Source organism: Anabrus simplex, chromosome 14 (assembly GCF_040414725.1).
Source record: "Anabrus simplex isolate iqAnaSimp1 chromosome 14, ASM4041472v1, whole genome shotgun sequence".
Lineage (NCBI taxonomy): Eukaryota > Metazoa > Arthropoda > Insecta > Orthoptera > Tettigoniidae > Anabrus > Anabrus simplex.
In genome coordinates, this window is record NC_090278.1 from 92273298 (window position 1) to 92288955 (window position 15658).

Sequence of the window (15658 nt, forward strand, 5' to 3'; positions counted from 1 at the left end):
TGAAACAACCATTTTGTTTAATTATGTGTTAAGTCTCCTTAACATTCGTTGAAGAAACTGGGCCTGGAGCTTACCAATCTGTTGCTGTGGAGTGCCATGCGGGTTTGTGACGTGGAATCATGTGCTTGCATGAGATTCTACACTAATCCCGGGACCGCTCGCGCACACTACGTGATGGTCAAGCAAAACATTGAAACTGTGATGCAATTTTTGCAATTATGCTGACAGTATTGAAGATTTATCATTTAAATAAACAGTTTTACAATATTTAAATTTTGATCTGGAACATCAAATAACTCAAATATGTATTAACAATATGTGACTAGCACATACTGTATCTAGGTTATGTTAGCTTGGCGGTCTGTAAAAACTACAACTCATTATCGAGGGGAAAGGACATCATTAGTAAATTGGATCACCAAGCTTCGTAGGAAGATGGCATCCTAATAATAATAATAATAATAATAATAATAATAATAATAATAATAATAATAATAATATATTTATTTATTTATTTATTTATTTATTTATTTATTTATTTATTTATTTATTTATTTATTTATTTATTTATTTACACATTGGAGCACTTAAATCAGACTACAACAAATTTGTCTTCCTTTTCTTCTCCCAAAAAGTCTTGAGTCTGGTTGACCTGGCTGCCCTCTCCGCATCCGTTATAACATATTGTTTCCTCTGTACAGTGGTCAGAGGAAGCCTGATGCATTTATTCTTCAAAATACTTTTCTCGCCTCTGTTTTCTATGGTTTGCATGGTAATATTCAACTCCTCCAAATCACTTTGAACTTCTTTAAACCAATTGTTTTTTGATTTACTATTCCAAAAGTAATTAAATAATTGTTTTAAAACTCTGTTATCACTTAGTCAAAATATATGACAAAAAAAGGCAATTCTTCTTTTTCTCATCGTGTCTGTGATGGACTCACTTTCCCGATAGATGACCTCATTCGGCAACAATCTCCACTGTCCATCCACCTGATGTTTCTTGTTTATGATCATCCTGAATATCCTTCGATCAACTCGTTGTAAGCGTTCTGTTGTTGATCTAGTATTGAGTTTAAATAATGTTTCACAAGCTTAAGTTGCTTCTGGTTTAATAACAGACTTATAATGCCTAAATTTAGCATTAATCGAAAGACATTTCTTTTTGTATGTAGGCCAAGTTATCCGTTGTGCCTGCTTCAGTTTATATATTCTGCTCTCTATTGATGGTTTTTCATTGCAATTCCAAGTGAGATTTTCACCCAAATATTTAAATGTACTGTACTTACAATTTCAATTCTTTTATTATTATTTAATAATAGCTCTGAATTTAAAGTTCTGAAAGTAGGCATTATTTTTGTTTTATCATACAAAATTTGCAATCCAACTTTTTTTTCTACATTTGCAAGTTCTTCCAATTGAACTTTAGCCTCTTCGAAACCATTTGCCAGTATCGCAAGATCATCCGTGAATGCCAAGCAATTTAGTTTGATATTTTTTCCAATTTTGACTTTTGGAGGATATACCTTAGTCCACTCTCGCATGACTTTTTCCAATACACAATTGAACAATAATGGCGAAAGTCCATCTCCCTGGCGGAGGCCTGTTGTAATTGCAAATGATTTAGATAACTCATTTCTGAATCTAACTTTAGATTGAGTATTCTTAAGAGTCATACCAATCAGGCTAATAAGTTTGGAATGTAGACCAAATTCCTGAAGGACATTCAACAGTGTTTCACGATGTAAATAATAATAATAATAATAATAATAATAATAATAATAATAATAATAATAATAATAATAATAATAATAATAATAATAATAATCATGTTTCGTTAACAGTTTTCCTGCTGTTATTGAGTTTACTTGATCTGTCCTTAGTAGTCTGTCAGTGCTGCAGTCAAGTTAAGTTGTATTCTCAGTGCTGTCATTGGATAAACTGAATTTACTTGAAGTATGATTTATGCTACTTCGATCTTTCGGCTACTCTACAACTTACTTACTTTGATTATGCATAGCCATTTATCTTCTGTCCTGTGGATGTAAACAGTAAGCACTCTACTGTGCATCATGGCTGTAGTATGCATCCAAGGGAAGTTCTTTAGTTTTTGGAAGAGATTTATTAGGGTGTTGATCTTGTTAGTGGTGAAAGTGATGCTAGGGATGATGGGGAAATTTTCGGAAGTGATAGTGGTCACTAAGTGCCGTGGGGTAGGGGAGAGATGATGTGCTTTTTACAGGGTCTGATGTTGAGTTTGTGCCAGTGGCACGTGAGTTCCAAGAGCCAAACCCAGGTATGTCAAATAATAATTTAACTCCAGAATCCTCAGCAGAAGAGTATTTGAAACTTCACGTGAAGGAGAAAATTTTAATGTATAAGGACTAATAAAAAATAAATGAGCTGGAGGCTATGAAATGAAAACCTGTACTGTTATTTCAAAAGCATTGCCCAGCACTGTTGAGACACTTGTCCCACTGCGATACAAGGCAGTGAATGGGCATCTTGTAAGATTCCTGGGTTTGTGTTGTGAACCAGTTCTGAACGTACTGCTTGCCATCTTTGTCCAACGTAAATCGTTTGCCCCTCTGAGCCTTCTTAATAGTTCCGTTTTTATGAGTTTCGACTTGACAGTTAACTGGAAATCAGACATTGGTGCCAGATTGTTACGAGTGCAAACAGCTGATTCATGACACACAATACGAACGGAAATGTATACATTCATATTTTCCTGTGTAAAGTATAAGTCTACAATCAGTTATTCTTTGTAGCAACTTGCATAACTCACATAAAATTAACAGTAACACACCATATATTTAGGATAAGGCTATAAGATAAAAATGCTCGAACAGATAAAATTAAATTAAATTTCTACTGATAATCTAGAAGAGCTCGCGTTGCTAATCGATTCAGTTTCTCCGAAGGAAGGAAAAATTCTACAAAGGGAATACACCACTCATTTCTGAGTCACTATCGGAATTGTCACTCTCTGTTGAGGTTTCAATCTAACTTGACCGTAACAAGATAATAATGTCTTCAACATAATCGTCTGTGCTACTTTATTTCTCCCAAGTTTCACGTATCTCAGATTGTGTCTCACAACCTTGATCGAGTCTTCCACATTTACACAGCCTACGGCTTCCCAAAGAAGTCTTTCAACTTCCAAAACCCTTGAAGAGTCGCATACCAGTTGTATGACGTTAACATGGCAATGGTATTTTGGAAGGCGAACAACTTTATGCCCATGCCTCCTGGCTATTTCATCTACCACGTAAACGGGGTACTAGGGCTTGTTTTGTTTCACAAGATGCACGAGATCCCCCCTTTCTCATGTCATCGCGAACCAAAATATTGTGATCCTTCAACCCTCATTGTTGGTGCTTTATCAAGAATGACAGAGTGAACGTACAAAGACAAGCAGAAAGAACTGAGCACAATACAACACACAGCTGATAACACGTGGTTTCAGTAAACAACTGATCGACAATACTGGTAACCGGAACTAGTCTAACTGCTCTATCATCTGCATACAATTGGCTGTTCATTAATTCACTTAGCCTCCGCCCAAAGGCAGTCAAGTCGAAACTTGTAAGAACTGAACTATAGCTCACCCTGGATTTTTTGAGCGGCAACGACCCTGCATGCTTCCACTGGAGATTTTGTCGTTTTGACTCGGCTTCGAAGTGATGTCGCCATGTCTCGTCTCCAGCGACCACTAGTGACAGGAACTCATTCCCTTCCTTGGCACAGCGCAGCAGATGTTCAAGAGAGATGTCCATTCTACATGCTTCCTGTACTAGTTGATTAGTGTGAGGCACTCATCGGGCGCACTTTTAGCGAAATTTCAATCTGACCTTAATGATGGTGTGAATACTAACCAACGCTCACTTGGACTTCTGCGGCAGTGACTGCTATCGTAACTCCCCCTTCTTACGTAATGAGGGCATCCACCTGCTGGACAACGGCATCGGTAATGCGGTGTGGCGTTCTAGACCATGCACTATAGGCCAGCGACATGCGTCCTTCCCTGAATTGCTTGTGCCATGCCTGGACCCTTTCAACGGACATGCAGCTGGTTCACCGTTTGACAATACAATAAGTTTCACGTGCACCACACCCTCCATGCCAAAGAACACTGTCGCCATTACCTTTCCTGCTGAAGGTTGGACCTTGGCCTTCTTTCGTGGTGGTGATGATGTGGTGTGCACCCATTCCATCGATGTTCTCTTTGTTTTTGGGTTGAAGTGGTGTACCCATGTTTCATCCCCTGCGATGATTCGCCGCAGAAACTTGTTGCCAGTGACGATTGGAAACATTGTCCCTTGTGAATATTGGTGAGCAGACATGGGACCCGTATTTGACACAGTTTACAAAATCCAAGGAGCTGGTAAACAGTGGAGAACACACTGCCATACGAAATGTTCAGCATGCTGGCAATTTTGTGCAGTGTTATGCGCCAATTCTCTCTTAATGATCCCGTCCTCACAGTCAACATTTGCAACGGTACTGGACGTTGTGGGCCTGCCTTCGCGTTATTCATACGTGAGATCCGTGCATCCGGCATCAAATTGCTTACACCACTTTACAATACCTGGGTGAGAAATTGCATGCTCACCATATACACCTGTGATTTCACGACGAATACCCGTGCAATTGAGCCCTTTAGGCCATAGAAATCTTATCGTTGCAACCACCTCCAATTTGGAGTGAACATCCAGTTGGCACGCCATTGAGCCTCATCCGCTCAGTACACACAACACGACGGGATACCACACCAACCTTCCTATCGGACGTGTCAGCAGTTCCTGTAGCTTGCTCCGCATTGGCCACACAGTGTTCTCTTGCGGCAAGCTAGGGTAACTTACTTTTTAATTTGACCTCATAAAATGAGAGCACTTTGGTATGTTTAACGTAACCTTGGTTTTATATTCACCAGTCTGGTTAGTTAAGGTGCACAAGTCGTGCAGCTGTGAGATTTGGGAGATTATTATTTACTAATAGTTGTGCAACCTCAGTTCCAGAGTTACAGACCCTTTGAAGTGGTGCCATCTAGGCAGCTTGGCTATCTGCTCTGATGTTTGGTTGCGTTGTCTAACAATGAAAGTGGAATTCTACTGGATGATTCCTATGGCTGAGTGAAGATGTTTAAACCAGAGACATGGTGTTAAGTTGCATTCGAAAGATAGTGGGTTGAAATCCCATTTCCCACAGGTAGAAGAAGTAGTTTGCAATGACGGTTGAATAAAGGAACACTTCGCTGGTTTTCCACTTAGATTTGTAGCAAACTTCATGACGTGCAGGAGTTAACATATACAATATTATTTGTAACTTGGTATTGAATTAAAAAGAATTACAAACGTCAGCTGCAACATTTGATAGCGTGAAACATTGTTCGAAGGTAAACTTGTCATAGTTTGGAATTATGCAGTTATGTACTTCGAGTCCTTGATATTCATCGTTCATTTCTTCAATACATGAAACAAAATTATGTCTTCTGTATTATCATTTTAAGCAGTAGTTTCCCATTCCAACGAAAAATTTATAATTCTTGCACAAATACACACTCTATTTTCTTCTTCTTCTTAATCCGTTTACCCTCCAGGGTTAGTTTTCCCCTTGGAATCAGTGAGGGATCCCACCTCTACCGCCTCAAGGGCAGTGTCCTGGAGCGTGAGACTTTGGGTTGGGGATACAACTGGGGAGGATGACCAGTACCTCACCAAGGCGATGCTGAATAGGGGCCTTGTGGGGTGGATGGGAAGATTGGAAGAGATAGACAAAGAAGAGGGAAGGAAGCGACTGTGGTGTTAAGTTAGGGACCATCCTGGCATTTGCCTGGGCAAGAAGTGGGAAACTACGGAAAACCACTTAGAGGATGGCTGAGGTGGGAATCGACCCTTCCCCCCTATACTCAGTTGATCTCCCGAGGCTGAGTAGACCCTGTTCACCCCTTTCAAATTTTGTGGCAGAGCCGGGAATCAAACCCGGACCTCGTGGGCGTGGCAGCTAATCAGACTGACCACTACACGACAGAGGCAGATTCCCTCGTCTTTAAATGCAATATGTTACCTCAAATCTATCATTAATCAGAGTAATTGTTCATGATACTCAATGAATCTGATGGCAACCGGTGGATTACATGGGAGATCCATCGATGCATGTAACGACAGTTCTGTTTACTCTCCGATTAAAATGATAGTGCGATGTAATTCTTTGCTCACTGATGAGTTTAAAAATGTGCCTATAGTTAAGAATTAGGCTGAGTGATGTTATTTGTTCTTTTGACGACTACACTTCCCATCACTTGACTTTTACCTGCAGTTTCTCTGACGATGGCTACATTGTTGTGTCTGTTTTCAGGCTGTCATAGATGAGACCATTCAGCTTCTGAAGAAGGAAGAATCACACAAAGTGATTGCTCAAGGTATATCGGCCCTGCTGAGGCTGGGTAAACTGCTGCCGGATAATGTGGCTGTTCACCACAAGCTGGTGCAGGTCGCCAAACAGGTATGTACCTGGTTGTGTTTGAAGAGTATTTTAGTTATAGAATATGAGGCCTGTTCTAAACATAACCAAACTTTGAAGAGAACTTTAGTAGCCTAACCTGCAACCTAGTTAGCCTTGTCCCCTTCCAAGTACTCCCCCTCCCCGCCCCCATGTCATGTCGTGTTGTGTATGTTCCATTGTTTGATCTTGTGTCATCTCTGTGCACAGTATATCATGTTGTGAGCCATAAAGCTCCTTAATCCTATTATACAAGAGTAAAACGCTGTGTTTCAGTCTCTAACAGACACCAGCCACTTTGTGAAGTGCAAGTGCCTGGAACTAATCGGGGAGCTGCTTCCCCTCGGTGGAGGGTCTGAGACGTCTGTGCAGGCCATCCTGAGGCTAGTGGGGGACTACACTCACAGCGAGGAAGCCAGAGTACGCAGCGCAGCCTTCCGCACAATGGTAGGTGGAGCATCTCTGTTACAGTAGAGTTCTGTTGGACATTGTAACTTAAATGTATATACAGTAAAACCTCGTTAAGATGTTTCTGCAGGGGACAGCAAAAAAGAATGTGTCAAACAAGAATACGCACTTCTGAATATATGAATCCAACAGGGATATGGAAACACTAGATACAATTTTTTTCGAAATGAGGGCATTTTACGTTGCGTATCCATGGGTATAGTGAAAACTGTATCTACCATTTCTAAAGATGACAAAAAAGTATTAAAAGGTGTGAAAAACACCAGACAACAAATATATAAACATGTGCACGGGGGCCAATAAAAATATCAAAATTGCAGATCACACTCTTAGACAGTGAATTGGAGGTTACACTTGACCATGTGCGAAAGTGAGGATGGACTTTGGCCACCATTTTGAGTAAATTTCAACCAACCAGATTGATTGAGTCGAAGGTGGGTGTTAAACACTCGCGACCTCTGTGCACTTTGGATGCAGACGCCAATCCACTTTCTGACAGATTTTTATTTTGTCTTCATTAGTAAGGAATTTCATGACTTTTTCCATATCCTTAACTTCTGTAGGCTATCGCAGGCCAAATATGCACCATGCTAGTCAATTTCACACGATTATGTTCCTAAACAAGACATAGGCTACCACATCACATGGCAAATATTCACTACACTTCACTGTACCACTCAAAACAAAATACATTTCTAACTTCGGAATGAAAAAAAATAAAAATAAAAAAATGCACAAACAGTCTCACTATTATTCAGCACTCTTGCTGCTAACCGGGAAGTGAAATTGAACTTTCTTGGGGCTAATGGCTTGCTCCCTGAAGGTGCAACTTATCCCGTGAAGTTCAGGAATTCAAGGCCTTTTCCTGTAATCATGGTGACGGCTCTTACCAGAGTTGGAAATCACGTTTCTTTCACAAGGGATGACAAAAAACATTTCCAGGGCTAGGAAAGATGTGATCATACTAAATGGTCATCGCAAAAATTCGTGATGCGATAAATGAGGTATTTTTATAGAGATTTATTATGATCAGATTCGGCACTTCTCGAATTTACGATGTGCTAATAGAGAAACGTGTTAATGAGGAATGCACTAACAAGGTTTCACTGTATGAATAAGTCTAGGGAACAGATGGAGAGCAGTGACTTACCGGGTAAGAACACGTGCGTAGAGTACACATAAAAGAAAGGCATGTGTCCAGAATTTTCGGCTGCAGCCTTTGTGATTGGAGGATGGAATAATAATGGTAGTGGTCAGTGCATGAGGTAAAGGAAGTGGGGAGACATACAAGAGAGTGGAAAAGAAGGAGCAGTTATTGAATGTTAAGGCCTGGTGCTTCCCTGGACTGGAACACCAGTTTATGTCCGACTTTGGAATCTCTAAGGGTGAGAGTGTGGAAAGCTGGGGATATATTTTTGAGGACTTCAACTCTGAAAAAATTTTCGAACATGGTTTGACGGTGCTTGGTGTGAATAGGGACAGGAAGATCTATGTTATGGGTTTTGCAGGTACCGCGGTTGCTGCATGTACGTTAGCTGGAGTATTGTTACTTAAGCCATTGTAGAAAGCTGGGCAGAGTCTGCATTAAAGCTGGTAGACGATGTTGGATGAAGTGCAGTCACAAAGACCTTACATGGGATAAGACTTGTTGGTGATACTACTGGTAAAAGTGGTGTATGTAAATGGCAGGTCTTACAGCGGCTCTGTTCACAGAGGAAAAAGCCAGACTGAGCTCGATAGCTACAGTCTCTTAAGTGTGGCCAGGATCCAGTATTACATGTTATGAGTCTCATTATGATAGCTGTATTGGAGTACAGAATGTAGAAGTTTCAAACAAATTTATTAAATTTATCCAGTATTCGGGAGATAGTGGGTTCGAACCCCAATGCTGGCAGCCCTGAAGATGGTTTTCCATGGTTTCCCATTTTCACGCTAGGCAAATGCCGGGGCTGTAGCTTAATTATGACCACGACCGCTTCCTTCCCACTCCTGACGTTATTTTGTCCTGTCATTTCTGTAAGACTTATCTATGTTGGTGCGACGTAAAGCAACTTAAAAAAAAAATCCGGAAGGGGCTGGAGGTTGTTATGGTTCATAGCAAGTGAGAATGTTCTTGAGGTCAGGTGGGCGTCTGAATGTGACAGGGCTTTTCGGAATATGGTGTAGGATGAGGATGAAAAAAGATTGAATGCTTGTTTTAAAATGACATTGATTTCATGTAGACCAGGATGATATGTGGTTATGGAGGGTAGGGGGTTAGGTTGTTTAGGGAGTCTGTAAACAGAGTTCATGGCTCAGGAGATCTAGTGGTCAACCAATTGGCTGGGGTAATCCCTATGAGGTTGTTATTGTAGAAGGCATGGGCTTTAGAGGTTGAAGGTATCCATTTGCCTCACATGGTAAAGCTGAACGGTAGAGATTGTTTTGTGTGGTATGGGCGCAAAACTGTTGCAATGGGGATAAATTCAAATTTTCACAAGTTAATGGGGATACTGCTGATGATTGGTGAGTTTGACATGTACAGAGGTGGAGGTTAACGTCAAGGAAAATGAGAGAAATGCGGGAGATCTGCCAAGTGAAAGAAATGCTCTTATGAGAATTGAAGCAGCTTGCTTTTTGGTGCCACTGGAGGAAGATGTTACCAGTGAACCTCCACCAGACTAGGGGTTGGAGAGGTTCAGTAGCTAGGAAATCCTTGTCGAGTCTTCCTGTGAAAAAGCTGGCGTAGGATGGAACCAACCTCGTGCCCATAGTGGTGTTGCGAATCTGATTGAATGATTGCCCCTTGAAGTTGAAAAGGTTGGGGGTTAGGATGCATTGTGTGAGCTAAACTTGGGGCAGAGCATCGGTAATCTCCATTAGCATAATCCAAGAGCATTTCAAAATATACTGGTGTCTGGTCTGCATTACCAATTTATGATAGCAAATACGAATTTTTCTGGTGCAAACCAATAACAAATCTGTGAAAACGCACAATCTTTTCTTCATAATCGGCTGGGAGAATTTGCACATTGCTAGTGATCCATCCGTGGCTAGCCTTAAAACCTGTAACTGCTTTCAACTCTCTTTTTAACTATGTATTCATATATGCTGTTTTCAATTTTTGGTAACTTTGTTTTTTATCCTCAAAATGCCTGTTATGTTGATGTCATCCATTCAGTTGTATCCGACCATCAACGATTCTTTGAATTAACACTCTCCACACTGCCTCCTTTAGATGTTCCAGGGTGAGGGTAGTGTCTGTTTTAATGGTGTCTGACCGACAAGTCCTCTGGCGACCTGGTCTTCTTGCACCGCTGATCATTCCTAGCATGATTGCTTTTAGAATGCATCTGATCGCATAACGTGGCCAAAGTATGCTGTCTCAGCTTCATAATCATACCAACCGCTGACTTACGGGGCTTGATGCACTCTAAAACTGTCTTATTGGTGATTTTTGCAGTCCATGGTATTCATAAGAGTCTTCACCAACACCAGAGCTCAAAAGCGTCGATCTTCCTCTTGTCTGCCTGTTTCAGCGTCCAGCTCTCACATCCATACATGAACAATAGGAATATAATTGCATTGACTAATCCGTACTTGATAGCCAGACTGATATTTCTGCTCTTCCAGATCGGGGACGTAGTCAGCATAGCGTTTTATCCAAGCAAAATCCGTCTTTTTTATCTCCAATTTGACTGTTTGTCTTTTAAAGGAAAGCTTTTTATTTTTCTTCCAATCACGTATCACTATTCTTGTCCACATCATACTTTTTTCCCCACTGTGCGATTACCTCCTTGCTCTGCCTCTTCAAGATTATAGAGCTTTTCTTTAGCCGACCCAAAACGAGAACTCACACCAGCCATCCTAAACATGTGCTACTACTTAAATTTATGCCACGCAAATGACTCAGTGTATATGTGGTGTTGTTAACAGTGTTGCTAACAGAATGGGCCAAAAAATACCAACTTTGATATTTTTATTATGTAAGCAGTACAGTACCAACCTTCACCTAATTCACAGCTATATTAAAAAAAAAATATATGTGGGTATTATTTACATACACAAGAACCTCATTAATCCGCATCTCCGGTTTATATGGATTGAAAATAATAAAAATGTATTTTTACTCATACAGTATTTCTTTTTGTCACCATAAGACATATCTGTGTCGGTGCGACGTAAAGCAAAAAAAGTATTTCTTTTACGGCGTCGACTCTTCTTGAATGTCTTTTCCACCAAGGATAGTTAAGGTCAGGAATTGGAAGTAGTTCGGCCACGGTCTATCAAAGGTACCCTCCTGGCGTTTGTCTGGAATTGAGAATGGGAAACCATGGAAAAACCAGTGATGCTGAATTAGAAAATGAAACCGGCGCTCTATCACAAGAAACAATAACTCATGGAGCAGCAACAATGCAGCTGGGCAAAGTGATAGCCTATTTAGAATCCTTGGGCCGGGCTGAGTGGCTCAGACGGTTAAGGCGCTGGCCTTCTAACCCCAACTTGGCAGGTTCGATCCTGGCTCAGTCCGGTGGTATTTGAAGGTGCTCAAATACGACAGCCCCGTGTCGGTAGATTTACTGGCACGTAAAAGAACTCCTGCAGGACTAAATTCCGGCACCTTGGCGCCTCCGTAGACCGTAAAAGTAGTTAGTGGGACGTAAAGCAAATAACATTATTATTATAGAATCCTTGACTGAAACCACACCGGCAGAACTATTGTTAGTAAAATATCTTCAAGATCATGCTGCATGCAAACGCTATACAAATGTAAAACAGAAAAAACTCACACATTATTTTAGTGCGTAAAACAGAGTCGTAAATGTACGAAAAGTGTTCTTATATTTCTTTGTACAATTGAATAAAGGTATTACTGAATAACTTATGTTAATAGATTATATAACATGTACTGTATTTGTTTTCCAGTTTTTCCGGATTATCCGGATTTTCGATAATCTGGATCAGTTCCGGTCACACTTAATCCAGATAAACGAGGTTCTTGTGTACATCCAGCCAGCAACCACCAGCTGAAATGGGCATTATTTCCTCTTGCTTGTTTGAGGGTCTTCACGCAAACTATTAAGTCTTTATGACATTGGACAGGACTTCCTTTGCAGTGGCAGTTTTGTTGGGAAAGCTCTCTTTTTTGGCGTTCATTCAAGCAAAGTCCATCTTTTTTATTTCCACTTTTGACTGTTTGTCTTTTCAAGGAAAGCATTTTATATTTCTTCCAGTCACTTATCACTACTCTTGTGCACGTCATACTTTCTTCCCACTGTGTGATTACCTCCTTGCTCTGCCTCTTTGTTTGGTTGGAGGAACTGTTATTATGTGTATGTGAGATTTTTGTTACTAAAATGGTATGTTCTCTACACTATTTATATTGGGAGTAGGCTTACTGAAAGCCATAATGTATCTTTTTCCATATTTTTCATTTTTGTGGTTTTCCAGATTAATTTCCATGAGCGAGGATTGAAGCTGGATCCATCTGTGTATTCTGAAGTGTGTTTAGCCTTGAATGATGATTACGAGATTGTACGTCAGGTGGCACTGAGGATAGTTTGGATACTGGGACAGACGTACCCTGAAAAGTAAGTATTTTTCCACTTACCTTTTTTAAGGGGGTTACTCTACTGAAGTCATCATCATCATCATCATCATCATCAATGTCCACTCCTGTCGTCCGGGTGTGGTTAACAAGCCTCCTCCACTCCTTTCTGTCCTTCCACTTTTCCTGCTTCCATTACTTCCATCACATCCAATCCTGCTTCTCTAATGTTCTTCCAAATCTGATCCATCTACCTTCTTCTCGGTCTTCCAACTGGTCTTTTGCCCTTGACTTCTCTTTCCAATTCCCTTCTTGCTACCTGTTCCTTTCCCATTCTTTTTACATGTCTGAACCATCTCAGTCTTGCTTTCTGTATGTTCTGTACTAACGGTTCTATATTTAGCTCTTCTCTGATTTTAATATTTTTAATTCTATATCTTCTTGTTTTTTTAACTGATGTTCTTAAAAATTTCATTTCTACTGCTTGGATCTTACTATCTTGTCTCTTATTAGTTACCAGAGTTTCTAGTCCATATGTTACAATTGATATGAAATACTGTTTATATTATGTTAATTTCGTTCTCTTGGGTACTTTCTCATCCCATAAAAGCTCTCTGACTTGATGATAAAATGTTGTACCTTCACTTAGTCTGTTATTAATTTCAGGGTTGAATTCATTACTTCCATTAATAATGCTGCCCAGATATGTAAGCTGTTCTACATTCTCTAACCGTTCTCCATCTATGTTCACTTGGCTTTTCTTTTTCTCTTTTCCACAGTGCATGACTACAGTTTTCTTTTTACTAATTACCATTCCAAACTCCTTCAGATTTTCATTCCAAACGTCCAGTCTCCTTTGTACTTCCTTTTCTCCTTTTCTCCCTTTCCCCAAATCACCACATCATCTGCAAATACCAAAGCATTCACTTCATCACTACTGATACTCTGTTATAGCGAGTACATTTTCTGCGGTTATGAATTCTCGCTATGTTGTGCACTAAGTGAGGTTTGTATGTGGAATGAATCCATGTGCTGCAGCGGATCTGAGAGGGGAGAAATGTTCACCTTGCAAGTTACTATGGAAGTGTTCTTGTCACTTTCTTGTCTGTGCTGCTTCTGCTTATGGCGACGATGGGATAGGAAAAGCCTAGGACTGGGAAGGAAGCAGTCATGGCTTTAATTAAGGTACAGCCTCAGCATTTGCCTGGTGTGGAAATGGGAAACGACGGAAAACCATCTTCAGGGCTGCCGACATTGGGGTTTAAACCCATTATCTCCCGAATGCAAGCTCACAGCTGCGCACCCTTAACCATGCCTCCAACTCGCCTGGTAATAAAGTTTGTGCAAGCTATTAGATTATAAATTGGAACTTCAGGGTATATGTTAAACAACTTTTTTGAATAATATTTTGTCAATATGGACCCAAAAATGAATTCTATAGTATGCAACAAGCAGTATGTTCCAAGCTCTCAGTGGAGAGATGGCGTGGAATGACATTAATAGATGAATAAGTGTGAGTGGAGTATTTAAAAGTAGGATCGATCATAGTACGAACATAATGTTGAAATTCTGGAGGACAAATTTTGGAAAATATTTGTTTATAGAAAGAGGAATTAGGGATTGGAATAATTTTTGAAGGGAAATTTTTGATATATTTCCAATTTATTTGAAATCATTTAAGAAAAGGCTGGGATCTGTCACCTGGATGAAAGCTGTAAGTGCAGATCAGTACCGATTGATCTTTACCAACCTTCTTTAAAGCAGTGTTTAACAGAAGGCAAGCCAAGGAATCGCTTTGTTGAGTTGAAGTTAATTTCTTGTGGTAGCAGGACTTGACAAAATGCTCTCAGTCTTAATCTGTTACTGGGTATTTTCTGTGGTAGCTCTTGCTAGTGTAATTGATTTTTCTTGGAATCTCTTTTGTTTCCAGCATCATCCTTGTGCCGGGGAGCGAAGAAGAGGTGAGGTTAGTGGACGATGCTTTTGCCAAGGTGTGTCGCATGATCACTGACCTGTCCATGAAGGTGCGCATGCAGGCTGCCCAGCTGCTGGGGACGATGACCCTCGTCAGTTCTCGCTTCCTGCAGCAGACCCTGGACAAGAAACTCATGTCGAACATGAGGGTGAGGTTCTTCTGTTCTTGTTCGTGTAGCCAGTCTACTGAATCAGAATGAACTGAAGTCTATTTCCTTCCATTGTGCTACTGTTTCCAGCGAGATGGTTTCAGTGAGTTGTACTCGTATTGTCAAGCTTGTTGATTAGAATTGGTAAAATGTTAATACGCCTAGTAGTCGACCAGGCATATAACTGAGGATCAAGTGATGCCATGATTTGAAACGTTCCCCCTTATGGTTACTTCCTCTGAATTATTATTTATTTAGCATATGGCTACATTGTTTGTCCAACCCTTGCCCCGTTGTTCTACGAGGTCGGGTATGAGGTGAGATGAAACTGTCGTGGCGGGTTTTTATGACTGGATGCCCTTCCTGAAGTCAACCTCATCAGAGGAGTTAATGAGATGAAATGAATGACGTAATATATGATAGTGGAAGGGAGAGGGTAACACCCGGTGCCGGCACATAGTCTAGCATGTGGCTAGATTACTAGAAATGAATATGTACTGTACATCATCATGATCATCATTTTCCAGCTCCAGTTTTCCGGGTGTGGTGTACAAGTGCTTGTCATTTCTCCCTGTCAAAGTATAGTTTCTGTTGCTCATGTTCTCCTGCTTGGCATTCCACTTGCTGACCTCCAATTTCACTGTGTGTGTCCATCTATTCCTTGGCCTCCCGACTGGCCTCTCCCCTTTCACTTCTCTGTCAAAGTAATTCCTTGCTGTTCTCATTCCGTCCATCCTTATAACATGGCAAACATTTGTAGCCTGCGTCTTCCTAAAAACTTGGTTAACAGGTATTTTGATGCCAGTCTCCGTTCTGTTTGCTTCAGTTATAATCTTGTCCTTCCTGGTCTTTTGGTTCATTGTTCTCATGAATTTCATTTCTGTTGACTGGATTTTACTATTTGCCTTGTTGTGTAGGGTACATATTTCAAGTCCATGTATGAGAATTGGAATGAAGTAGGCATAAAACACGCTCAGTTTTGCTTTATGTGGTATTTTATTGTCCCAGAGCAGATTTCTCACTTGAAATTAAAATT

At 40.5% G+C, this 15658-nt stretch overlaps 1 protein-coding gene across 2 annotated transcripts in view; it reads left to right on the top strand.

Annotated features, from left to right (window-relative positions):
• IntS4 (integrator complex subunit 4) overlaps nucleotides 1–15658 on the top strand; it is a 130320-nt gene that overhangs the window by 48586 nt on the left and 66076 nt on the right. For both annotated transcript variants that reach the window (XM_067157786.2, XM_067157785.2), the window contains exons 4-7: nucleotides 6361–6507; nucleotides 6781–6951; nucleotides 12403–12542; nucleotides 14430–14622. In XM_067157786.2, the coding sequence (XP_067013887.2) occupies nucleotides 6361–6507; nucleotides 6781–6951; nucleotides 12403–12542; nucleotides 14430–14622 (651 nt within the window). The remainder of the gene's footprint in view (nucleotides 1–6360; nucleotides 6508–6780; nucleotides 6952–12402; nucleotides 12543–14429; nucleotides 14623–15658) is intronic.